Genomic DNA, 25,845 nt, shown 5'->3' on the forward strand with positions numbered 1-25,845 from the left:
CCGAGGTTGGTTGCGCGGGCGCCGGGGAAGGAGACGCTGTCCTTCCGCAGCGATGGGATCCAGGGTGAGTGGCGGCGTTCCGGGCTGAGCCCGCGTAGCAGGCGGGCGGCGCGGCAAGGTCCAGGACTGAGGTTTGCAGCGGGCGGGAGCCGTGCCTGAGCGGGGAACTGGGTAGGGTTGCAGGTGTCCCAGCTCAGCCGGACTAGAAGGGCCAGCGTTGGAAAGAGCAGGTACTCGGGCCGTGGGCGGCGCGAGAGGTGGAACGGAAGGTACCCGGTCAGTGGGAAGATGCCCGGGCCTGGAACATTGCAGAGATCGGAGCAGGGGCGCAGGTACTGGACCCGCGCTGGGCAAGTACCGGGATGGAAGAAGCGGGTGCGCGGGCTGTGGAAGGCGGTGGCAGTGGGCACCTGGACGACCCTCAAGGATATTCCGGGGGTCGGGGCAAGAGAGGAGGAGGCCTGACCAGGGGATGCGCAAGGAATTGTCCGGGATGGAAAGAGCAGATTCTGAAGAAGGGGGTATTGCTGAGGTCCAGCGTGGGAGTGCTCAGTGCCGGTCCGGGTCAGACTGCTGAGGTGTCCCACCGGTGTGGAATGAATGGAGACTGGGCAGAGGGAACATTGCTGGGGTCAAGGCGGAATGAAGGGTGCTCAGGCTAGAGTCATTTACGGGGTGGTTCAGGGCAGGGGAGGAGGTGTCCGGGATGGAAAGCGTGGGCATCCAAGCTGAGAGGTTGTGAGTGCCCTGGTGGGGGTGGAATGAGGAGGTTACCACCAAGGTTACAGGGCAGGAGAGGTGACTTTCCCAGGTGGGGACGACATTAGGAGTGTCCACGTGGTGGGGGACATTGCCATGGCCTTGTCATCACAGGGAAGAGGTGGAGGCTTCTCTCTTTCAGCCCTGGGTCGTGCCAGGAGGAAGGATGGGGTATGGTTGGGCTGGGTCTGGATCCATCCCTGGAGTGAAGCTGTCTTGGGATGGGTGTCATTACCTGGCACCTGCCACTCTTCCTCAGTCGGGGCAGCAGAGGCTGCTCTTGACTTTCCTGCAGGTAAATGCCAAGCCTTGGGGTCCCCCAGAGCTGAGGTCATATCCCAGCTTGGCTATTTACTCAGTGACCTCGGTAGGGTTGATTACCTTTTGGAGCCCCAGTTTCCTCATCATTGAGATAAACAGTGCTTGCCTTAAGGGTTCTGTGAGTGACTAGACTTAAAACCCTCCATGGAGAGCCTGTTCCAAGCCTGGCCTGTTAAGTAAGTGCTTGGGAAATAGTAGCTGCTGAGCCTCTGATGTTCTTGTCTTCCCTCGTTCGTTCTGAGGCTTGGGCCAAGTTGGGGGTGGTGCTGAGAGAGCTGGCTTGTGACCACTGGAGGTCACATCGCTCAATTTGTAGCCTCCTGGCAGGATGTCCCCTACCCTTGACAACATGAATTTCTTCAGCCCTAGAACATTTGTCTGCCTGCCGCTCTTACACAAACACACACACACACACACACACACAGCCCTAGAGCTACCTGATAGGATCATTCATCCTTCCCACTCACTGAGGATAAGCCGTTTCTTGTGCCAGTCCAGTGACTTTGGCCGCCGTCCCAGGTAGACAGGGTCCATCTGGCCTTCGTGTTCATTTCGTTTGAAGTCCCAGGAGACCTTGAAGGCATCCTTGGCCTTGGTGGTGGTGGTCGGGGAGCTCTCTGCAGGATCTTGGGGACTGGGTTATATGTGCTCAAGCCACTTATTCACTGGCCTTGGAATGGGCTGTGGGGTACTCTGGGGGTCTCAGAAGGCCCCAGGGGAAAGTTGCCCTTGTAGTCTGTAGTTCTGCTGAGGCTTCCACTTCCTGCTCCATGTCAGATTTGGCGAAAGGGTTGTGTTGAGCACAGAGTCAAAAGTCCGTTAGATCTTGGTCCAAGTCCTGACTCCACCTGGTACCAGCTGTGTGACTTTGGACTCCTGACTTAGCTTTTCTGAGCCTCAGTTTCCTCGTTGGAAATTGGCAGGGGTGTGGGAGGTAGATCGCATCTACTTCATAGAATTGTAATGATTCAATGAAATAATGTATGTAAGGAACTCTGCACAGAATACCCACATAAAGTGTAGTAGTTGTTATTATTTGAGGAAATACCCTGCTGTTTTCGTAATACGTCCACAGGAAGTACAACATTCTTGGTTTTGTGGGAGGTGGAAAAGATGCAATGATTCTCACTCAGGGGCCTGACCCTTTAGAGGCCTAAGGTTTTTGCTTAGCACGTGGGCCATGGGTTTAAAATGATTGAGAAAGTGTGGTAGAAAGCCCCAAGTTTGAGAGCGACCTATCCATCTCCCAGGCTCTGGGTCCGCACTTGGACCAGCGTGCCAGACACTGCCCTCTGCTCCCAGGGCTCAAGGTGGGCAGAAAGTCTATGAGGCATTTGGCTACCTTCCTGCTGGCAGGTGCAGAAGGCGGGGGCCTGGTTCCAGGCCTCGCATTCCACACGTGGGCTTTGCTCCCACCTCATCCCCCAGAGCACTCTTGTGTGTGTTCCTTTATGCTCACATGCACACACCCTTGTGGCTGACTTGGTCGTCTGTCTCTCAGCTCTGTGGAGGGACCTTCTGGTATGTGTGTCCCTGTCCTTTCGGGGCGTGGATGGTGCCCGGGACCCAGCCAGCAACCAGTTGAAGACGTTCTCCTTGGAAGCTCTCGGCCCCGAGGGCTCTCGCCTGAGGTGCCGATCCTGCCATGGCATTCCGGAGGACTGAGGGTGTGTCCATGATCCAGGCCCTGGCCATGACGGTGGCAGAGATCCCTGTGTTCCTTTACACGACGTTCGGGCAGGTAAAGATCGGGGCGGGTTGTGGTCCTGCCCTTTACCCTTCTGGTCCCTGAAGCACTGAGCCACTCCTCCCAGGGTCCCTCAGCATCCGGGAAAGTTGGGCCCTCGTGATTGCTGTCCCAGGCAATCCTCTTTGAGCAGAGTAAGGAGGACTGGGTTAGGAGTCTGGGGTCCCAAGCCCGGTCTCCACCCCAGGCCTATGTGGACTCTTGACCTCAGTTTCTCAGTTTATAAAAGAGGTCAGTAATGCCTGCCAACTTTAAATGTTTGTGGCTGACTAGTCCTCTTGACACTTCCTGAAGCTCTGCCCTGTGGGATGCAGCCTCACTCGAGGGGCTCCCAGTCCAGCAGGCAGAGTGAGGGTGGAGCAGGGGCGTGTACAGATGGACCATCGGGTAAAGTGAACGTCATCGTCTTTGAAGAGTGGAGAAGTGGGGTGGGCAGACCTGAGTTCCGTTTCTGCCTCTCTGTCACCTTAAGCATGTGTCCTAACCTGTGTGAGCTTCAGATGCCTCACCTGGAAAATGATGGGCATTCGCACAGGTAACACAGGTGAAATCCTGGTGCAGTAGCTGGCATAGGTGCTCAGTCACTGCAGCTGGTAGAATCCTGACCGATGGCGTTGGGGACACCTGCTGGACCCCAAGATAGGATCTCCTGGCCTTGTCATTTTGCCATCCCCCGTCCCCCTCTTTTACATCTCTGTGATCCAGGTTTCAGAGGCCAGGGCCCCCAACTCCCAGGGGGCTGCCTCTCGGTCATTCCTGGTCAGGAGGTATCCCCTGGGGGCCCGGTGCGTTCCCTGCCCCTCACGTGTTCCTCAGGGCAGCTCTCCCAGGGAGATGTAACTGGCTGCCTCCCTCTTTTCTCGCAGTCTGCCTTCTCCCAGCTGCGGTTGACACCAGGCCTGCGGAAGGTCCTCTTTGCCACGGCCCTGGGGACTGTGGCCTTGGCCCTGGCTGCCCACCAGCTGAAGAGGCGACGGCGGAAGAAGAAGCAGGTCGGCCCCGAGATGGGCGGCGAGCATCTGGGCACAGTGCCCCTCCCCATCCTCATGGCCAGGAAGGTCCCGTCACTGAAGAAAGGTAGGTGTCAGGTGGTGGGGAAGGGCCTGACCTGGAGTCGAGTCTCAGCTGGACCCCTATTAGCTGAGATCTTGGGCTAGTGACATCCTGTCTCCACGCTGAGTCCCTTTCACCTGGGAAGCAAGTCATTGTAAGGATTTGCTGGGTGATGTGGTGGCCGGATGCACATGTCATTGGAAACGATGGTTCTCATTATCTGAGGACCCTTTGAGAGCACCGGGTCCAGAGTGGGCTGGTGGGGTGCAGCTCCTCTGTCCAGCGGTGGAAGTCCCCTGGCTCAGGAGCAGGAAGGGCCAGATGGTTCCTGAGCCTTTTGGTATTCTCACCATTCCCTTCTTTTTCTCTTTGCATACAGTAAGATTCACCCTTTTTTGAGTTTTGACAAACACTTATAGTCATACAGTCACTACCACAATCAAGAACTGTTGCTCTAAATCCCCCCAGGGCCCTTGGTTGTCAGCCCCTTTCCCCTTCCCCCAGCTCCTGGCAGCCACTGACCTGTTTTGTGTCTGCTGGTGTAGCTTTAAAAGCCTCTTACGGTCCCGTTAATCTTGTAACCCAGTAACCCAGTGTTTGCCATGTACAGATCGCTTTCCAAGGCAAGGAGTCCTCAAAGGCTCTCATGTTGGAAGAAACTTGTTTTAAGAAGCAAAATCTCCTTCTGTGACAATGACTTTTTTTTTAAAATTAATTTATTTAATTTACTTATTTTTGGCGGCGTTGGGTCTTCGTTGCTGCGCGCAGGCTTTCTCTAGTTGCGGCGAGCGGGGGCTACTCTTCGTTGCGGTGCGCGGGCTTCTTATTGCGGTGGCTTCTCTTGTTGCGGAGCACAGGTTCTAGGCGCGCGGGCTTCAGTAGTTGTGGCACGTGGGCTCCGTAGTTGTGGCTCGTGGGCTCTAGAGCGCAGGCTCAGTAGTTGTGGCGCACCGGCTTAGTTGCTCCGCGGCATGTGGGATCTTCCTGGACCAGGGCTCGAACCCATGTCCCCTGCGTTGACAGGAGGATTCTTAACCACTTCGTCACCAGGGAAGCCCGACAATGACTTTTAATTATGAATTATTGCAAAAGGGAAGTTTTTGTCTTTTCAATTGGACAGAGAAGTTTGTAGACTAGTCTAGAACAAGACCACGAGACATGCTGGCACAGCTGGCTTTCCATTCTGCATTGGCCCCCCTGGAATCCTGGAGTCGTTTCTGGACTAACCTCTTGCTTGCCTACCCTGTACCAGCACCATCTCTGGTTCCACCTTATTTTGCCTTCCCTACTTTTCTCACTTAAAAGAACCAAACCAAAACAAAACTATGTATTTTGAAAAGTTGGTACCTCGAATCCTTTTTAGACGGAGGAGAATTCCAGATCAGTCAGTCAATCAACAACACAGGGGAAGCTGAGTCGGGAGGTAGAAGTGGCTGGGCCTCATTCTCAGGCTTAACCCAGCAGATCCAGGCCCCTCCGGGCCCGGCCCTGCGCCGCGTAACAGGGATGCGGAAGTAGGCAGGACAAGGGGCAAGGGCCCAGCCCTCTGCTGCGAGGTGCACGCCCTGGGGGTGCTCTGCTGTCACCCTGACTTAGAAGGTCAGGACAGACTCCCAGATGAGGAGGACGGGGAGAGGGGTCCGGAGCGGGCAACAGCCGTGCAAAGGCTGGGTGGGAAGCTGGCATGACTCCTCTCCTCCTGTTCCTCACAGGCTACTCCAGCCGGAGGGTCCAGAGCCCCAGTAGCAAGAGCAACGACACTCTGAGCGGCATCTCCTCCATCGAGCCCAGCAAGCACTCAGGCTCCTCCCACAGCTTGGCCTCGGTGAGGGTAGCAGGGTGCCCGTCACGGCCTTGGGGCTCCGGTCTCTGCCCTCGGGGGCTTATGGGCTGGTAGGAAGATGGGAGAAGAGGTTCCATCCATTCATTCGTTGGTTCATTCACTCATCCACCCGTGCAGACTTTCAGAGATTGTCCGTGATCACGGTGTGCCGGGCATTGGTGAGGGAAAGGTGGATAAACGCGGAAGAGAAGCTTTGATCTCTTGGGGAAGATACTTACCCATGAAAGTGCATTCATTCATTCATTCATTCATTCATCAGACACTGAGCAAGCACCGGCTTTATGTCAGGGACTACTAGGTGCTGAGGATATAGAGATAAATAAGACAAAGACAAGTTTATTTTCTCTTGGGGAACGGCTTTTGGCTCATTCACTCGTCTAGTTATTCATTCTTCCAGCAAGCACTGAGCCCCAGCTCTGAGCCGGCCACTGCCCTGGGGACCCAGGCACGAGCAAGAGCTGGCCCTGCTCCCGCCTGGCAGGCGGGTGGCCGCTCGTGTGGGAGAGACGCGTGGGTGAGAGCCGGGCCCTGCCGGCCCGTATGTAATGGGTGCTCCTTGAGTCCTCCCTATCCCACTCGTAGTGGAGCCCCGGAGCAGGGAGGGGGTCATGCCTTTCGGGAGTGGAGCTCAGGGTGGGTTTCGTAGGAGGCTGCAGCTTCCTGGGCTGGGCATTGGCCTCAGTGTTTCCTCCTGCTTTGGCCATTTCTGTGACCCGTCCTCAGGCACTTGGAGTTGGCGGAAGCAGGCTGTGCCGAGGGCTCGGCCACTGCAGCCAGGGGCTGGTTTCAGGGATGGTATTGCAGAGGGCACGTGGCGTGTGGTGAGGGGCGGGGGGTGGGGGGAGGCTCAGGGGTCCTGCAAAGGGTCTGGGAAGGCCTCATCCCTTATTCTCGGGTTCTTGCGCTACTTGGCACCCAGATGGTAGTGGTGAACTCATCCAGCCCCGTGGCTGCATGCTCGGGGCCGTGGGACACCAGAGGGATGGAGGAGTCTGTGACCACCAGCAGCGGCAATGCTGAGAGCCTCTACATGCAAGGTACGGGCCAGGAGGCTGGCCTTGGGCACCCCCTGCCCACTGCCAGCCCCACCCCCGTGGCCGGGGCAGGGTAGCGGGGAGCGTGGCCTCCTCCCGGGAGCCTAGGCTGGGTTTTCTGGGTGCTGCTTGCAACCAGTTCCAAAACCACCCACCCCAGATCCCGGCTCAACGGATTCCAGCCATTTCTGGACTGGGGAGAGTCTCCAGGAACAGATCTGGTCTGAATGAAGACCTGCAAGCTGGCCAGCCCTGAAAAAGGGGTCAGGACCTGGTCCACACGGTCCTGGCTGTTCCCATCCTTCCGGGCTCTCCTGCCTCCTCGCTCTTCTGAGCCCCCTCTTGAGCGACGTGGTGGGGGGCACTGCTGCTCTCCCTCCGCTGGGGGCCTGACACCCTTCTCTCCCGTCTCCCCCGCCCACACTCAGGCATGGAGCTATTTGAGGAAGCCCTGCAGAAGTGGGAGCAGGCGCTGAGCGTGGGGCAGAGGGGGGACGGCCTCCGGAACCCCGAGACCGCTTCAGAGGCGCCGTCCGAGGTAGGCAGTCCTCCCCCGGGTCTTTCCTACCCCCGGCCACCGAGAAGGCTGGTGGTGTGGCTGGTGGGCGGCCACGCTTGGGAGGCGTCTAGCAGCGCCGCCTTCTGCCAGCCCATCATGTCCTCCTGGGTGGGAGTTTCCCCTTGACCAGGATGTTGACCCAGCTAAGTAAGAAAGTTCACGTAAGGTGCATTAGCCCATGCCTGGTACTTGGTAATTACTCAGTAAACCACACTGGTGATTACAGCCCGATCCTGACTACATAAAGAAAATGTGAGGGGCTTCCCTGGTGACGCAGTGGTTAAGAATCCGCCTGCCAATGCAGGGGACACGGGTTCAAGTCCTGGTCCGGGAAGACCCCACATGCCGCGGAGCAACTAAGCCCATGTGCCGCAACTACTGAGCCTGCGCTCTAGAGCCCGTGCGCCACAACTACTGAGCCCGCGCGCCACAACTACTGAGCCTGCGCTCTAGAGCCCACGTTGCCGCAACTACTGAAGCCCGCGTGCCTAGAGCCTGCCCTCCGCAACAAGAGAAGCCCCCACTCACCGCAGCTAGAGAAAGCCCGCGCGCAACAACGAAGACCCAACACAGACCAAAAAAAAAAAAAGGGGGACTTCCCTGGTGGTCCAGTGGGTAAGACCCTACACTTCCACCGCAGGGGGCGTGGGTTTGATCATTGGTCGGGGAACTAAGATCCCGCATGCCCCTTGGCCAAAAAAAAAACAAAAAAAAATACATTCTTGCAGGGCTGGAGGGAAATAGCCTGTGTTCATAGTTGAGTGGGTCACACAGCTTTTGTCTTGTCTTTTCTTTATACGGTTTTTTTTTTTTTTTGGCAAGTCCAAGCTTTCTATAAGTGAATATTTATCTCAATATCAGAAAAGAGAAATAAAGTGGAAAAGCCAAAATAAAATTTTTTTTGTGCAAAGCACACCAAATATATGTCCTAGGATGAATTGTTTTGTAATAGTTAAAAAAGGTGAAAAACTGGAGACTGTTAAGTGCCCATCAGTAGGGGTCTGGAATACTAGGCAGCCTTTATGGTGGCGCAGTGGTTAAGAATCTGCCTGGTGGCGCAGTGGTTAAGAATACACCTGCCAACACAGGGGATACGGGTTCATGCCCTGGTCCAGGAAGATCCCACATGCCGCAGAGCAACTAAGCCCGTGCGCCACAACTACTGAGCCTGCGCTCTAGAGCCCACAAGCCACAACTACTGAGCCCGTGTGCTGCAACTACTGAAGCCCGCAGGCCTAGAGCCCGTGCACTGCAACGAAGAGTAGCCCCCACTCGCTGCAACCAGAGAAAGCCCGTGTGCAGCAACAAAGACCCAATGCAGCCCCCCACCCCCACAAAAAAAATAAATAAAATAAATAGAAAAAAAGGAGGGACTTCCCTGGCGGTCCAGTGGTTAAGACTCCGTGCTTCCAATGCAAGGGGCGGGGGTTCGATCCCTGGTCGGGGAACTAAGATCCCACGAGCCGTGCGGCGAGGCAAAGAAAAAAAATAAAAGGCTGAAGGAAAGCTGTATGGGCTGTTAGGTTGCTCTTTCCACTATATTAAGTGAAAAAAGCAAGATATACAATGTGTATAGTGACCCATGTGTACATTTTTTTCTGTTGAGATGTAGTTGATATGTAGCATTATGTAAGTTACAGGTGTATAACATAGTGATTCATGACCCATGTGTACATTTTATTTATTTATTTTATTGAAGTATAGTTGGTTTACAATGTTGTGCTAATTTCTGCTGATGTGTACATTTTTAAAAAGACATCCATCCTTGCCTACGTATGCCTGTTGGTAACTGCTGGTGTGTATGTGCACTTTTATTTCCCTCTGGACAGGTAACACAAGAGATTTTTTAAAAATATTTATTTATTTATTTATTTTTATATTTTTGGCTGCATCGGGTCTTACTTGTGGCACGTGGGATCTTTTGTTGTGGCACTCGGGCTTCTCTCTAGTTGTGGCTTGAGGGCTCAGTAGTTGTGGCGTCGTGGGTTTAGTTGCCCCGCAGCATGTGGGATCTTAGTTCCCTGACCAGGGATTGAACCCGTGTCCCCTGCATTGGAAGGTGGATTCTTAACCACTGGACCACCAGGGAAGTCCCCACAGGAGATTGTTAACAGTGATCTATGAGGAGAGGGTCTGCAGGGAAAGGAGGAGAAGGCTTTTCTTGTACTTTTTTTGTCGATATTTTTTCTCATTCTGGGGGTTGTCTTTACACTTTCCTTTTTTTTTGGCCGCACCACATGGCTTGCAGGATCTTAGTTCCCCAACCAGGGATCGAACCCGTGCCCCCTGCAGTGGAAGCACAGAGTCCTAACCACTGGATGGCTATGGAATTTCCAGTCTTTTCACTTTCTTGATGGTGTCCTTTGAAGGACAAAGGTTTTTAATTTTGATGAAGTTCAGTGTATCTAATTTTTCTTTTGTCACTTGTGTCGTATGTAAGAAACCATTCTCTAACCCAAGGTGGCTTCCCAGAGAAAGAGCTGGCAGATCTGCCAAAGCTACAAGACTCTGCTGGCCACACTGAGTTGGGTTACTGAGCAGGATGGCCAGCAGGTCTGGGGTCCCATGGGCTCTGCCAGGCTCTAGCTGGGTGCGCTGGGCACCTAACCTCCTTGAGTTTTCTCTGTGAAGTGGGGTCATGGCAATCCCTGCCTCAAGGAAGCCCTGAGGCTGAACAGCGAGTTGCTGGTCCAGGGCTAGCGCTCAGTGAAAGGCAGCCATTACAATCTTACTGTCCCCCTCTGAGTGCTTCTGCCTCTTTCTCCCAGTGGCCTGAGGCCCGAGTTGGCCCTTGTTTCCTCCCCAGGGTCTGGTTACGTGTACTTGCAGGATCTGGCAGCCTCTGTGGAAAACAGAGTCAGGCCTGCCTGTGCCTGGCCCCTTGGCCCAGAAGCTCCTGGGTTCAAAGGAGCAGTGCCCCCGTCTTCCCACACCCTGGTCTGGAGGCCAAGGGCAGCGAGGAGGTCACTGAGGCCACAGGCTGTGGTGCCAGGGGTGCGATGCCTTCCCAAGTGCCCATGGTTAATAGGAACAGTGGGGTTGAACCCAGCTCTTTCTGGGCTCCTAACTGCCCTCTGATTATAATAGCCAACACTTACTGGCCATCACGATGGGCCAGTCTTGTAGGAAGTACTTTATATGCCTTATTTCATTCACGTTTTCCCTAAAATCCTAGGAAGTAGGTTCTCTTACCTCAGTTGACAGATAAGAAAATCGAGGCTCAGAATGAGGGAGTTATTTACTCAAGGTCACGCAGCTCGGAACTGGTGGTGCCAAGGTCTGGACCAGGTCTGCTCGGGTCTAGAGCAGCGCTGTTCAGTAGGAGACCATGTATCTTATTTAAAATTTTCTGGAGACCACGTTAAAAAGCAAAAGGAAATGGGTGAAATGACTTTTTAAATTTTATTTATTTATTTTTGGCTGCGTTGGGTCTTCATTGCTGTGCGCGGGCTTTCTCTAGTTGCAGCGAGCAGGGGCTAATCTTCGTTGTGGTGCACAGGCTTCTTATTGCGGTGGCTTCTCTTGTTGCAGAGCACGGGCTCTAGGCGCACGGGCTTCAGTAGTTGTGGCACGTGGGCTCAGTAGTTGTGGCTCACAGGCTCTAGAGCGCAGGCTCAGTAGTTGTGGCTCGCGGGCTCTAGAGCACAGGCTCAGTAGTTGTGGCGCACGGGCTTCGTTGCTCTGCGGCATGTGGGATCTTCCTGGACCAGGGTTCGAACACGTGTCCCCTGCATTGGCAGGTGAATTCTCAACCACTGCGCCACCAGGGAAGCCCTGAAATGACTTTTAATAATATATTTTCTATAATCTAGTATATCCAAAATATTATCATTTCAACATGTAATCAAGATGAAAACTCACTGAGGTATTTCACGTTCTTGTAGTCTTGGGGTTTTTTTTGCGGGGGGATACTAAGTGTTTGAAATTGGTGTGTATTTATGCTTATGGCCCATGTCAGGTGGGACTGGCCGAGTTTCAGATGTGCACGGGCCGTGCGTTGCTGGCGGCTCCTGTGTGGGGCAGCTCAGTCCAGACCTATGCTTGCTGCTGGGCCTCAGAGCTGTCCCCTGTTTCCCCGGGGGCTGGGGCCCCATCATGGAGAAGGAAGGGGCCGTTGGCGTGGGGAGCTTGGCAGGCCTGCGTGGACCGTCATTGTTTTACCCACAGCCAGAGTCACAGCGAAGGGAGTTTGCGGAGAAGCTGGAGTCCCTGCTGCACCGGGCCTACCACCTGCAGGAGGAGTTCGGGTCCACCTTCCCGGCCGACAACATGCTGCTGGACCTCGGTGAGCGGGGCCGGGGCGCAGGATCCCCAGGGCCCACGACCTCATCCGATCAGTGCCTCCCTGCACAGACGAGGAAACTGAGGCCCCACAGGCAGGAACCGAGTTGGAATGAGGCCCCGGGAGTCCCTGGCCGGTGTGCCTTGCCCCATCCCCTTGGGAGCAGGCCTTGGGGCTGTATGTCAACATCTCCCCTGCCGGCTGTTCCAGGTGTTTAGGTGTTTGGTTTGAGCCCTATTCTGCGGGTGGGCGGAGGGGTGGCTCACGTGGAGATTAGCCCGAAGCCAGCCACGGGGCTGAGAACACACATGCCGTTGCCCTCCCCATTGAGGTCAAGGGGCGTGACATCACTGAGATGGAGTGAAGTTATTCAGCCAAGCAGCCAATGTTCTCCTAGTGCCTGCTGCGTGCCAGACCCTGTGTGGTGACTGTGACCCGCCAGGGCCCTTCCCTGGGTGCTGTCAGCCCCCGGGGGGGAACATCAGACTCCTGAGTGTCGGGCTCCCTGGCTCTACCAGTGGTGAAACAGGCCCAGTGAGGGCTGGCCAGGGTGACACATCTTCCACTTCTGTCCCCGCCAGAGGAGTCCCACTTCCTCTGGCCTCCCCGTGTGACAGAGAAGGCTGGTGGGGCATTCAGGGCTGTGAACCTTTCCTAAGTCCCGTTGAGTGTCCAGACCCCCTCGCCCTTGAGCGGGTGGGGATGGAAGTGCTGAGTGAGTGGCCCTTTGGCATCAGAGGCTGTTTCAGCTTGTCAGAGAGGGGGAGCAACTTGCCCAGGGCCACACAGCATAGCACAGCCTGCCCTCAGAGCTCAGGGCCCACAGGCCTCAGGGTCAGGCGGTGTGGACGTGGCAGGTCCCCTGACGTGAGCACAGAAAATAGGAGCTTTGCCACCATCAGCGTCATTCGTCCAGAATCGGGTGTTGGGAGGCTTGGTGTACATTTAGCTCGAAGCTCGGTGATTTCAGGAGTCTCAGCTCAGCCCCTCCCTTCCCTCTCTGCCCAGAGCGGACCCTCATGCTGCCTCTGACCGAGGGCTCGCTGCATCTGCGGGCGGACCATGAGAACAGCCTGACCTCGGAGGATTCCTTCTTCTCCGCCACTGAGGTGACGCGGGTCGGGGGATGGCTGCGGGGAGAGGGGTGAAGGCCAGGGCTCCTGCGCGGCTCCTTGGCGGGCGAGCTCTGGGTTGTGGGAAAGTGAAGGCATTTCCTCTGATGGGAGCAGAATCTGGAGGTCGCCGAGAGCTGCTCCCCGGGGGACTCTTCAGTGTTGCTGGAATGGGGAAGCCTGAGAAACCAGGGGTCGTATGTCCTATGAGTGAGGGCAGGGGTCCCCATCCCCAGCGGCTCTAGCCCACGCTGGCCTCTCCCTTCTCCAGACCCGAGTGCTCATTGCTTCGTTAGTTTCCTGCCATGGCCACGTGTGCCAGGCGGCTGTCCTTTCCTGGGATGGGAGGACACGGGTGTGTGTGTCCAGTAGATGGTCCCTTTGGGAAGTGCACCCGGTGATGGGGATGCTGAGAGCCAGAGTCGGAGTCAAACCCTGGCCTCTGCCCTCGGCCAGCATTCCCACTGAAGTTCCCTCTGAAGCGTTGGCCCCTAGGGCGTACTCTGCCGGAAGTCCCCTGGGCAGGTGCCCTTGACCCACCCCAAGGCTCCGCCCCCGCCCACCAATGCTGCTGACACGGGCTTCCACCCTCCCCCCAGCTCTTTGAGCCCCTGCAGGTCGGAGATTACCCGAGCCCACTCTCCAGGCCTGCCGCCGCCTACGAGGAGGCCCTGCAGCTGGTGAAGGAGGGCAGAGTGCCCTGCCGGACCCTCAGGTGAGCATGGGGGGAAGGAGGCAGGTGTGGGGGGGCTGCCCCCTTGGAGAAGGCTGGGGCAGCCAGCAGGGCTTGGTGGGGACCCAGCTGAGCCAGGCTGAGGGTGGGGTGGTCTGGCCGTGGCTCCTGCTCCAGCTTCGGAGACCCTAGGATGGCCCCGGTACAAGACAGGCAGGTCTAGGGTTGACGATCACAGTAACTAATTAATATAAGTAATTAAAATAACAATCATTCGTACCTGTTCTAAGTTCTCAGAGGGGTCCGATCACGGAAGCACGGTGGGCGCTGTCTATAAGCCCTGTTCTGACACATGCCTTTAAGGAGCCGTCCAGAAGCCAGGCTTTGGAGACAGACAGACCCGGGTTCTCTCCAGGTCTTGCTACTTTGTAGCGTGTGGCCCTGGACAAGTCTCCTGACTTCTCTTAGCCTCAGTCTTTTCCTGTGTGGTATATTTAGGGCTCTTATCCACCTTAAATTAATTGTTCTGTATGATGGTCATGATTCCCATATTTAAGTATGTGTGTTTAAAGTTCACTGACTGAAAATGGTCAAAAGCCCCAGCTGAAGCCTTGGAGATTTGGATAAAGTGCCCAGATCAGGGCACCCCTAGCTGCCCCAGAAAGCCCTGCCCTGGCCTTGGGAGCAATTTGGCCGTTTTGGTCCTGTGCTAGAGAGGGTCCTTTGCTGGTTGGGGCCTAAAGGAGGCCGAGGTCAGCCCGACCCCCAGTGACCACACCTGCCAGGGGCGCCCAGTGCCATCAGGGCAGCCTGTCCTCAGGGAGCATCCTTTCAGCCCCTTCCTTGGGTTTGGGGGAAACTGAGGCCTAGAGGGGGGCAGCCACCTGCCCGAGGTCACACTACCAGGTGGAGGCAGGGCCACCCAGGGCTCCACCCTGACCCCACGGGGGTGTCGCTGGCTGGGACCCAGGTGCTGTGACTCTGCGCTTCCCCTCAGGACAGAACTGCTGGGCTGCTACAGTGACCAGGACTTTCTGGCCAAGCTGCATTGTGTGCGGCAAGCCTTCGAGGTGGGTGCGGTCCGGGGCGCGTTGCGGGGATGGGGGCAGTCAAGTGGGCTCCTCTGCGCGGATGGCCACCCGCCCAGCCCACGGTGCTGCCCTTTCCACGGCTTTGGGGGGCCGCCAGCCTGTCAGCTCACCCCCTCCCTCCTCACTCCCTAGGGCCTCCTGGAGGACAAGAGTCACCAGTTTTTCTTCGGGCAGGTTGGCCGGCAGATGGTGACGGGCCTGATGACCAAGGCTGAGAAGGTAGCAGGGTGTGGGGGCTCTCTTTTCGGCTCTTCTTCCCCCTGCGTTGTTTGTTTTTCTGTTTTTTTAATCTTTCTAACTTTTATTTAGTTCTGTTAAAAAAAAGAAAAAAAAAAAGAAAAAACCCAATCTAAAATCGAGCTGACGAGCTCTGACTTCATCCTGCAGGCCATAGGAGAGCAGGGAAAGAGTTGGGTTTTTTTTGCTCCCTGTGCTAATTCTGAAAAATCTGGATCTGTCTTGCCTCTTATTTCTGATTACATGACGCAGTTTTACAAAGTTCACCGATTATGAGATGCAAACCATACAAGGTCTCCGGGAACCCCACTTGCCAGGGGGAACCACTGCGCACAATCTATGTTCCTCCTACTCGGTTCCATAGACTCTAATCTTTGAATATTGTAATTTAACTTCCAAAGCTTGGTTTGTGTTCTACGGGCTGTTCTGCAGCTTTATTTTGTTCCGTAAGAGTCCATCTCGTCCATCTTTCCCTGTCAGTAGATGGACCAGTTGTGTCGTATTCTGTCGGGCGGGTCGGCTCTGGTTAATCTGGTGCTCCCAGGGACGGACGTTTGGGTAGTGTCTGACTTTTCCAGTATCACAGACACCGCTATTATACTCAGTCTGTTTATAATCAGATCTCTTTAGGAACCTGTGGGATTTTCTGTGGGGCAAAGCCCAGCTGTGGCAAGGCCGCGTCTTGGGCACAGACGTTTCGAAGGCTGGCAGATCTTGCCAGTTTACCCTCCGAAATGCCTTAACAACTTGAGACCCTGCCAGCAGTATAAGGCTGTGTCTCCTTACATCTTGGCTGATACTGGATATCAGTACAGGCATACCTCGTTTCGTTGTGTGTGTTTTGGCTTTATTGTGCTTTGCAGTTTTTTACAAATTGAAGGTTTGTGGCAACCCTGTGTCGAGTAGGTCTGTTGGTGCCATTTTTCCAACAGCATTGGCTCACTTCATGTCTCTGTCACATTCGGGTAATTCTCGCCATTTTTCAAACTTTTTTATCATTATTGTATTTGTTATGGTGATCAGTGATCTTTGATGTTACCGTTGTAATTTTTTTTTTTATTAATTTTTATTGGAGTATGGTTGCTTTACAATGTTGTGTTAGCCTCCACTGCACAACAAAATGAATCAGCCTTACACATACAGATAACCCCTCCCTTTTGGACTTCCCTCCCATTTAGGTCACCGCAGTGCCTTAGGTAGAGTTCCCTGTGCTATACAGTATGTTCCCATCAGTTGTCTATTTTATACATAGTATCAATAATGTATATGTGTCAATCCCAGTCTCCCAATTCCTCCCACCCCACCCCTTTCCCCCTTGGTATCCGTACATTTGTTCTCTACACCTGTGTCTCTATTTCTGCTTTGCAAATAAGATCATCTATACCATTTTTCTAGATTCCACATATTTGCATTATTGTATGATATTTGCTTTTCTCTTTCTGACTTACTTCACTCTGTATGACACCCTCTAGGTCCATCCACGTCCATTGTAATTGTTTTGGGGTGCCACAAACCGCACCCATATAAGACAGCGAACTTAATCAATAAATGTTGGGTGTGTTCTGACTGCTCCACCGACTGGCTTTCCCTGTCTCTCTCCCTCTCCTTGGCCTCCTATTCCCTGAGACACCACAGTATTGAAATTAGGCCAATTCATAACCCTACAATGACCTCTAAGTTTTCAGATAAAAGGAAGAGTCGCATGTCTCTCACTTTAAATCAAAAGCTAGAAATGGTTAAGCTTAGTGAGGAGGGCATGTTGAAAGCTGAGACAGGCCAAAAGCTAGGCCTCTTGTGCCAAACAGTTAGCCAAGCTGTGAATGCAGAGGAAAAGTTTTGAAGGGGATTAAGTGAACACATGACAGTGAACATGAATGATAAGAAGGCAAAACAGCCTTATTGCTGATACAGAGAAAGTTCTAGTGGTCTGGATAGAAGATCAAACCAGCCACAATATTCCCTTAAACCAAAGCCTAATCCAGAGCAAGGCCCTAATAACTCTCTTCAATTCTGGGAAGGCTGAGAGAGACGAGGAAACTGCAGAAGGAAAGTTTGAAGCTGACAGAGGTTGGCTCATGAGGTTTAAGGAAAGAAGCCGTCTCATAACATAAAAGTACAAGGTGAAACAGTTAAGTGTGGATGAATTAATGAAGGTACTACACTAAACAACACATCTTCAATGTAGACGAAATAGCCTTCTATTGGAAGAAGATGTCATCTAGGACTTTCATTACTCGAGTGGAGAAGTCAATGCCTGGCTTCAAAAGACAGCCTGACTCTCTTGTTAGGGGCTAATGCAGATAGCGACTTGAAATTGAAGCCAGTGCTCATTGGCCATTCCCAAAATCCTAGGGCCCTGAAGAATTATGCTAAAGCTACCCTGCCTGTGCTCTATAAATGGAAGAGCAAAGCCTGGATGAGAGCACTTCTGTTTACAGCATGGTTTACTGTTGAGACCTACTGCTCAGAAAAAAAGATTCCTTTTAAAATATTACTGCTCGTTGACAATGCACCTGGTCACCCAAGGTGGATGGAGATGTACAACGAGATTCATGCTTTCATGCCTGCTAACACAACATCCGTTCTGCAGCCCATGGATCAAAGAATCATTTTCGACTTTCAAGTCTTACTTAAGAAATACCTTTTGTAAGGTTATAGCTGCCATAGATAGTGATTCTTGTGGTGGATCTGGGCAGAGTAAATTGAAAACTTTCTGGAAAGGATTCACCATTTCAGATGCCATTAAGAACACTTGTGACTAGTGGGAAGAAGTCAAAATATCGACATTAATGAGTGTTTGGAAGAAGTTGATTTCAGCCCTCCTGGATGACTTTGAGGGGTTCAGGACTTCAGTGGAGGAAGTAACTGCATGTGTGGTGGAAATAGCAGGAGAACTAGAATGAGAAGTGGAGCCTGAAGATGTGACTGAATTGCTGCAACCTCATGATAAAACTTGAATGGATGAGGAGTTGCTTCTTATGGATGAGCAAAGAAAGTGGTTTTCTCAAGATGGAATCTACTCCTGGTGAAGATGCTGTGAAGATTGTTGAAATGACAACAAAGGATTTAGAATATTACGTACACATAGTTGATGAAGCAGCAACAGGGTTTGAGAGGATTGACTCCAATTTTGAAAGAAGTTCTGTGGGTAAAATGCTATCAAACAGCATTGCACGCTACAGAGAAATCGTTTGTGAAAGGCAGAGTCAGTAGATGCGGCAAACTTCATTGTTGTCTTTCTTTTTCTTTTTTTAAAATTAATTAATTAATTTTTGGGTTTGCATTGGGTGTTCATTGCTGTGCACGGGCTTTTCTCTAGTTGTGAGCGGGGGCTACTCTTCATTGCGGTGTGCCGGCTTCTCATTGCGGTGGCTTCTCTTGTTGCGGAGCACGGGCTCTAGGTGCGCGGGCTTCAGTAGCTGTGGCACACGGGCTCAGTAGTTGTGGCTTGCGGGCTCTAGATCGGAGGCTCAGTAGTTGTGGCGCACGGGCTTAGTTGCTCCGCGGCATGTGGGATCCTCCCGGACCAGGGCTCGAACCCGTGTCCCCTGCATTGGCAGGCGGATTCTTAACCACTGCGCCACCAGGGAAGCCCCACTGTTGTCTTATTTTAAGAAATTGCCGCAGCCATCCCAGCCTTCAGCAACTACCACCCTGATCAGTCAGCAGCCATCAACATCGAGGCAGGACGTTCCACCAACACAAAGGTTATGACTCACCAATGGCTCAGATGATGGTTAGTGTTTTTTGGCAATAAAGCATTTTGGAATTAAGGTATGTACATTGTCTTATTAGACATAATGCTATTGCGCACTTAATACACTACAGTATAGTATAAACATAACGTTTATACACACTGGGAAACCAAAAAAATTCATGCAGCTCGCTTTATTGAGATATTCACTGTGTTGGGGTGGTCTGGAACCAGACCTGCAGTATCAACGAGGTCTGCTTGTAATTTTTTTTTTTAATATTTATTTATGTATTTATTTATTTATTTGGTTGTGCCGGGTCTTAGTTGCGGCAGGCGAGCTCCTTAGTTGCGGCTCCAGGGCTCCTTAGTTGCAGCTCCAGGGCTCCTTAGTTGTGGCATGTGAATTCTTAGTTGCGGCATGCACGTGGGATCTAGTTCCCTGATCGGGGATTGAACCTGGACCCCCTGCATTGGGAGCGTGGAGTCTTAACCACTGCACCACCAGGGAAGTCCCTGTAATCTTTTTAATCTTTGTTTCATCCATTGCTTTATGTGTCTTGGATTATTAACAAGGTTGCATACATTCTTATGTTTATTTGGCCGCTTATGTTTCTTTGGTTTTTTTGATGGGTTTGAGCAAAGCTCTTGAACCCGCCTCTCTCCTCTGAGTCCTTCCTCCTCATGGGCTGGGGGTAATGTGAGGTAATGGTTCTGAAGTGTCACCTCTGACACGTCACCCAACTGTTTAAAACCCTCCCTTGCTCCCGCTGCCCTTGGTGTAAAGACCAAGCTCTGCTCTGTGGCCTCAGGGCTTCTGGTGCTCACAGACTTCCTCCCTGATCTGGCCTCTGCAGATGCTGGTCGCTCGGCACCTGGAACACTGCTCCTCAACTCTTTTTGTTGTCGTTAGTTACTTTGTTGTAAAATAAACACATAAGAGTATCAAAACATAGGATTTGGACTTCCCTGGTGGCGCAGTGGTTAAGAATCTGCCTGCCAATGCAGGGGACACGGGTTTGAGCCCTGGTCTGAGAAGATCCCACATGCCGCAGAGCAACTAAGCCTGTGCTCCACAACTACTGAAGCCTGTGCGCCTAGAACCCGTGCTCCGCGACAAGAGAAGCCACCGCTATGAGAAACCTGCACACCGCAACGAAGAGCAGCCCCCGCTTGCTGCAACTAGAGAAAGCCCGTGCGCAGCAACGAGGACCCAACGCAGCCAAAAATAAATAAAATTTTTTTAAAAAGTAGGATTTAATGAATGGAAAGATGAACCCCTGTGTACCAGCCCTCAGGGTAGAAGGTGGAACACATACCAGTATCCTGAAGTCCCTGTCCCACCCCCTCCTTCTCTTCCTTGGTCACCTGCCTTCTGAATCCCAGCTCTTTCCCCAGGAGCACTTCACCTGACTTGTCCCCTGGGTCCCGAGAGCCCTTGGGCTCATCCTGCCCAGTATGGCCCCATCACCCTGCATCCTCCTCATTCCTACGAGGGCCAGAAGCCCCGCTCTCCTGGCACAGGTGTGTGCCCAGCCCAGGGCCCGGCACAGGGCAGCTGCTCCATAAATGTGAATACTGTTGGCTCTCCGTACCCATGGGTTCCACATCCGCAGGTTCTGCATCTGTGGGTGCAACCAACCTCAGATTGAAAATACTAAAAAAAAAAAAAAAATCCAGAAAATTCCAAAAAGCAAAACTTGGATTTGCCATGCACCAGCAAATTATTTATTTAGCATTTACATTGTACTAGGTGTTATAAGTAATCTAGAGATGATTTAAGGTGCGGAGGAGGATGTGCTTAGGTTATATGCAAATACTGTGCCCTTTTATATAAGGGACTTGAGTGTCTAGATTTTGGTATGTGCAGGGGTCCTGGACCTAATCTTTTGCAGATTCTGAGGGACAACTCGTTATCCTCCCAGCAGCTGCCATTTACCGAGCAGCACAGCGAACCTGGTGCTTCACTCACATTTCTTCACCTCCTGTAGCTCATTTGATCCTGATGTCTCCATCTGCTCGGCCGAAAAGGAAACTGAGCCTGGGGAGGTAGAGGGGCTTGCCCCGGTCACTAAGCAAGGTTAGGGTGGAGCCGGGATTTGAACCCCAGTCAGCCTGAGCCCAGCCATGCCCTTAGCCTGTTCTTTGTGGCCTCCCCAGGAGGGTGAAAGGACGAACAAGTGAAGAAGGGCAAGTGAGGCTACAGCATGGGCTTTAGGTGCGCAGGCTTCAGTAGCTGTGGCGTGTGGGCTCAGTCATTGTGGCTCGAAGCCTCAGTAGTTGTGGCTCAGGGGCTCTAGAGCGCAGGCTCAGTAGTTGTGGCACACAGGCGTAGTTGCTCTGTGGCATGTCATGTGGGATCTTCCCGGACCAGGGATTGAACCCCTGTCCCCTGCATTGGCAGGCGGATTCTTGACCGCTGCGCCACCAGGGAAGTCCTTGGCTTGATTTTGATTAAGAAATCAAGAAGAGGCTCGGCTTGAGCGCCAGACCCCACTCCCAGCCCTGGACTGAGCGGTAACTGACAGCCCTGTCAGGTTTTTCCAGGCAGCAGAGCTGGGGTGGCCTCTGTCTGGGAAGACGCCAGCCCCTGCACACACCCAGGCTCTGGAATTGTGGAATCAGGCCGCCTCCTTGCTATGCCTGGGGCCAGACGTGAAGCCTCTCCAAGCCTCAGTCCCCTACTGTGTCAATGGGCGTGTCCTGGGGACATCATGAGCTGATGCCAGCGGCCATCAAAAGTGTCAGCAAGGGCCAGCCCTCATCGTCAGCTTCGTTGTCAACGTTTACATATGAGGAAACTGAAGCTCGGGGAGGTTAAGGCACAGCCCAGGGTCATCCTAGCAAATTCTCTTTAAGACTTAATGAAAATAGTTTAAAAAAAGATTATAAAAATGGGAGTTCCCTGGCGGCCTAGTGGTTAGGATTCCAGCCTTTCAGTGCCGTGGCCCGGGTTCAATGCCCGGTCGGGGAACTAAGATCCTGCAAGCCGTGTGGCATGGCAAAAAAAAAAAAAAAAAGAAAGAAAAGATTATAAAAATGACTCATGCTAATTGTAGAAAAAACTAAGATGATGCAAAAAGAAAGAAAAATTGTCCCCAACGCCACCCTGTTCACATTTTGGTGAACATCCATCCAATGCCCCCTCTGCCTGTGGTTCTTATAAATGGCATCAACCTGCCCCTGCTGCTCTGTGTCCGTTCCACTCTGCCAGGCTCTTGGGCACATCACTGATCTGAAGCCTCAGGATTCATATCTGTAAAGTGGGCACAATACTGGACCATCCCTCATAGGACTGTATGAATAAAAGAGTTGATCCACGTTAGATCAGCCCTGGCATGTACTAGCTTTCCACGTCCGTGAATTACATCTGTGTCTGCAAACTGTGTCATAAGCCCCAGCTAAGCCTCGCAGTCCCAGCGAGTGAAGAATTCCTCCTGTGTGCTGACCATCTCCGTTCCTGGCAGCATTAGTCCTATACACTATTTATTGCCTGATTGTGTTACATGAACGAGCTCATTGACTCCCCCAGAGTAGCCCCAAGTGTGGGGCTGTAGCTTCTCCCGTTTCACCAGTGAGGCCGATGATTGTGGAGATGTGAATCTTTGGCGGCTGGCTCGACCTCACACCCTAGCGCATCCTTCCAAAGTGAGCTCCTTCTGTGGCATGTGCACATCTTCTGGAAGGCGGTCGGCGCTCAGTAACGAGCTGGTGTGAGACATCGCTGGGCGCCCCTGGTGTTGCATCCCTCCGGGACCTGCCCTGGGCGCTGCAGAGGCGTGTGGAGGTGGGCACAGGACACTTCCTGCCCCATTCTCTCCATGACTGCTACTCAGGGATTGGCCTTGGCCCAGCCTTGGTGTGTCCCTCATGCACAGGCCAGCTTGCCCCTGTGGGTCTAGTCCAGCTGCGTCTTGGGGCCTCTCCCACGGCCAAAACAGGCTCTGCTTGTCCCCCCAGAGCCCCAAAGGCTTCCTGGAGAGCTACGAGGAGATGCTGAGCTACGCCCTGCGGCCGGAGACCTGGGCCACCACGCGGCTGGAGCTGGAGGGCCGAGGGGTGAGTTGTTTGCACTGAGCCTCGGTGTCCTGGGGTCCCCCGCACCTGAGATCCTTGAGCCAGGTGGAGGTGCCTGTAGGAGCTCTGCTTTGATTCTGAGGCTCTGAGATGGCTCCATGGCTGCTAGAAGCCCCCATTCCTGCCCTGCCTGCCCCAGGCCCCTCCTCACACCGCCTGGTGTGCCTGCTCAGCCCGGTGTTCCCACCCAGCCCCTACACACCCTTCCCCGCTCTGCCCTCAGAGCACTGCTGCCCCCCGCAGGTGGTGTGCATGAGCTTCTTCGACATCGTGCTGGACTTCATCCTCATGGACGCCTTCGAGGACCTGGAAAACCCCCCGTCCTCGGTGCTCGCCGTCCTGAGGAACCGCTGGCTGTCGGACAGCTTCAAGGAGACGGTGGGTGGCCGCCCCACTCCCAGACCCCACGCGTGCGCCTGGACCCCACATCCCTCCGTCCCTGGCTTTGGGCACCAAGGCTGGCTCCGCACCCATCACGGGGCGGTCACGCCCCTGGGATGCTGCCCACCGCTGTGACCCAGGGCTGCTGGGCACGCCAGTCTCCTGCCCTGGAGAACTTCCCCCAGATCCCCTTGCTCTCCTCTGGCCAGTGTAGCGCGGAGGGACGTGCACTTCCCTCCTGCACTGTGGTCTCACTTAGGCAGTCTACTCATTTCTGGGCTGCCATTCACTCTGTTCCATTTGAATGCATTAAATAAGTTAAAATACGGGGGGAAAAAAGAAAAAAGAGGCACAGCAGGAGAGCATTGAGCACAGGGCCCCTGCAGGGCGGCCGTGCTGTGTGCCGTGGGGGTGGTCTGGAGAGGGGTGGGGCTGGTCTTTTATAGGCGGTAACCATGGATCCCCACAATCACTGAGTGAGGTGGGGCTGCTGAGTCATGGCCATTTTACAGGGGAGGAACCTGAGGCCCAGAGAAGACTGCTGGCCAGTCCAGGGAGCCGCCCAGAAAGGGTGAGAGTCAGGATTCAGATTTAGGTGCGCCTGACTCCTAATTGAGGGCAGGGAGACGACAGAGCTCAGACAGCCGTCCCCACCTCCCTGCTTGGGGTGGGATGAGCTGGGGGTAAGGGCCTGGTCCCGGACTGGGGGTGGCTAGCGGCTGCCGGCCCGGCCTGTTAGTCTGACCCCCGGGGGTTCCCATCTTTGATTCAGGCCCTGGCCACTGCTTGCTGGTCTGTCCTGAAAGCCAAGAGGAGGCTGCTGATGGTAAGTGAGCCGACAGGGCCCCTGGGGAGCGCCACGCGGGGGCCCTGGGTGTGGTGCCCGGCTCAGCTGACTCCATTTGGCGTGTGCTGGACCCTGGTCTAGGGGCAGGACGTGTGGGGTGGGCAGAGGAATGGGGCTCGTGCAGGGAGGTCTTACTGAGCCCCCAGGCCCTGCTGCACCTTTTGGCCTTGGTCACAGCACCGGCCACCTGTCCTGCCGTTACCGCTCCCTTGACCAGGAGGGCCTCAAAGGCACACGTAGATCTGTTTCATCTTCCCACCCAGGGCCCAGCGCAGAGCAGGCCACTGTGAAATGTCAAAGGAATCAAAAGCGGGGAAAGGGCGTCTTCAGAGGGAGGAAGGGCACGTGTAGAGCAGTGGTGGTTGGCTTGGTGGAGGCGCCTGGGCAGGGCAGGATGCTGCCGGGGGCAGGCAGAGCCTCCCTCCCGCCCGTCGCCCATCGGGCTGCATTATCTGCTCTCCCAGGCGGCGACTGGCTGCACTATCCGGGCTGCTGCGATCCATTGTTCCCCTCTGCCAGCCCGGCTCTGCTGCCCAGCTGATACCAGCTGCCACTGCCACGTGCTCTGGGCACTTCCTGTGCTGAGCGCACCCCGGGCCCCTCGTGCAGCCCTCACCACAGCCCCGAGGTTGCCCCTATTCTGCAGAGGTGAAAACCAGGGCTTCGAAAGCCCCAGTCATGGGAATTCCCTGGTGGTCCAGTGGTTAGGACTCGGCACTTTCACTGCCAGGGCCTGGGTTCAATCCCTAGTCGGGGAACTAAGATCCTGCAAGCCGCGTGGCGTGGCCAAAAAAACCAAAAAGCCCCAGTCGCATGCCCGGCATCACCTAGCAAGGACAGTAATGAGCCGGGCCTCCCTCTGAAGCCCCGGCTCTTAATACGACCCCAGGGCCTGGCTGCCTCACCCTGCCTGGGTCCCGGCCCTCAGCCTTGCCACCCTCCACAGGTGCCTGATGGCTTCATCTCCCATTTCTACTCCGTATCGGAGCACGTTAGCCCCGTCCTAGCCTTCGGCTTCCTCGGACCCAAGCCTCAGCTCTCTGAAGTCTGTGCTTTCTTTAAGGTAAACAGGGAGCTCGCTGTCTGAGAGCTGGTGCTTCTCCTTCCACTGGGAGCCTGACCCGGGTGGGTCCAGAGGAAGCCCCGGGAGGGCAGGAGCCGAGGACAGAAGGGGCTGGGTCAGGGCTCCAGTGGTGAAGGAGGAGGCTTTGGGTGGCCCGGAGGACCTCAGCGCCGGGGAGCAGGGGCCCCAGCCCAGGCCCAACGCCCGCCCTTCTCCCCAGCACCAGATCGTGCAGTACCTGAGGGACATGTTCGACCTGGACAACGTGCGCTACACATCGGTGCCGGCGCTGGCGGACGACATCCTCCAGCTGTCCCGGCGCCGCAGCGAGATCCTGCTCGGCTACCTGGGGGCGCCGGTGGCCAGCAGCATTGGCCTGAACGGTGTGCTGCCCCGAGAGAACGGGCCCCCAGAGGAGCTGCAGTAGTGGTGGGTGTGGACCTGGGAGGGGTGGCTGGCTGGTCCTCATTCACGTGGGTGATGGCAGAGAGAAGGCCTTGGGGGTGGCATTGGAGGCCTGGGTGTCTAGCCGTCAGCAGTGGCAGAGCCCAGGCCATGGTGGCCAAGGGTGCTTGCCCCTGACCTCGCCCCCACCCCAACCTCCATCACCTGGGAATCCCCGAGGCCCAGGGGATAAACTTCCTCGGAGCGGCGTGGAGCCCCGAGGGGCCCGCCTCAGCTGTTCATGGGAAAGCAGAGGCTGGACCAGTGGCCAGTGGGGCCTGAGGCGTTGTGAGGAGAATCAGGACAGGCAGAGATGGGATGCCCCGGGGGTGGGTGCCCAAAACCTCCCGCCACCCCGGGGCTGCTGAGTGGGGCTGGGAGGGTGGAGATGAAAGAGGGGGTGGCCGGGCTCTGCGGCAAAGGAACCTGGGCTGGACAGTCTCAGATCCAGGCATCTGCCCGGCCAGTCCTGACGGCCCGCTGCCACCCGAGAGAATGTGCTGCTCCAGAGATGGAGGGTGGGAGCCACAGAGTGTGGCCGGGGGGCACCTTGGTGGGCGGCGGGCCTGGGCCATCCAGAGGCGGGCCCGCTTTCCTTGCGCTCACGTCAGGGCGGGGACCAGGCCCTTGG

General features: G+C 54.7%; 1 protein-coding gene across 4 annotated transcripts; it reads left to right on the plus strand.

The window, feature by feature from the left end:
• MIGA2 (mitoguardin 2) lies at positions 1 to 25,845 on the plus strand. Of its 4 annotated transcripts, none has more exons than XM_036856185.1 (16): positions 1 to 64; positions 2,582 to 2,821; positions 3,694 to 3,904; positions 5,593 to 5,705; positions 6,643 to 6,760; positions 7,186 to 7,295; positions 11,484 to 11,601; positions 12,607 to 12,707; positions 13,310 to 13,425; positions 14,354 to 14,453; positions 14,607 to 14,693; positions 22,363 to 22,461; positions 22,723 to 22,857; positions 23,633 to 23,686; positions 24,654 to 24,770; positions 24,991 to 25,845. In XM_036856185.1, exons 2-16 carry the CDS (start codon positions 2,726 to 2,728, stop codon positions 25,195 to 25,197), a joined length of 1,782 nt encoding a protein of 593 aa, XP_036712080.1. In that variant the 5' UTR covers positions 1 to 64; positions 2,582 to 2,725; the 3' UTR covers positions 25,198 to 25,845. The 4 variants fall into 4 exon arrangements, with proteins under 4 accessions (XP_036712080.1, XP_036712083.1, XP_036712084.1 ...); XM_036856188.1 differs by having other exon boundaries at positions 14,381 to 14,453; XM_036856189.1 differs by lacking the exon at positions 1 to 64 and adding an exon at positions 299 to 332 and having other exon boundaries at positions 14,381 to 14,453.

This window comes from Balaenoptera musculus, chromosome 6 (genome assembly GCF_009873245.2).
Source record: "Balaenoptera musculus isolate JJ_BM4_2016_0621 chromosome 6, mBalMus1.pri.v3, whole genome shotgun sequence".
NCBI lineage: Eukaryota > Metazoa > Chordata > Mammalia > Artiodactyla > Balaenopteridae > Balaenoptera > Balaenoptera musculus.

Bases quoted from the DNA above. Each gene is read 5' to 3' on its own strand.
- MIGA2 (XM_036856185.1), top strand. From the start codon at position 2,726: ATGGCATTCCGGAGGACTGAGGGTGTGTCCATGATCCAGGCCCTGGCC. The intron at 14,694-22,362 runs GTAGCAGGGTGT...TTGTCCCCCCAG, and splicing joins TGATGACCAAGGCTGAGAAG to AGCCCCAAAGGCTTCCTGGA. The intron at 22,858-23,632 runs GTGGGTGGCCGC...TCTTTGATTCAG, and splicing joins CGGACAGCTTCAAGGAGACG to GCCCTGGCCACTGCTTGCTG.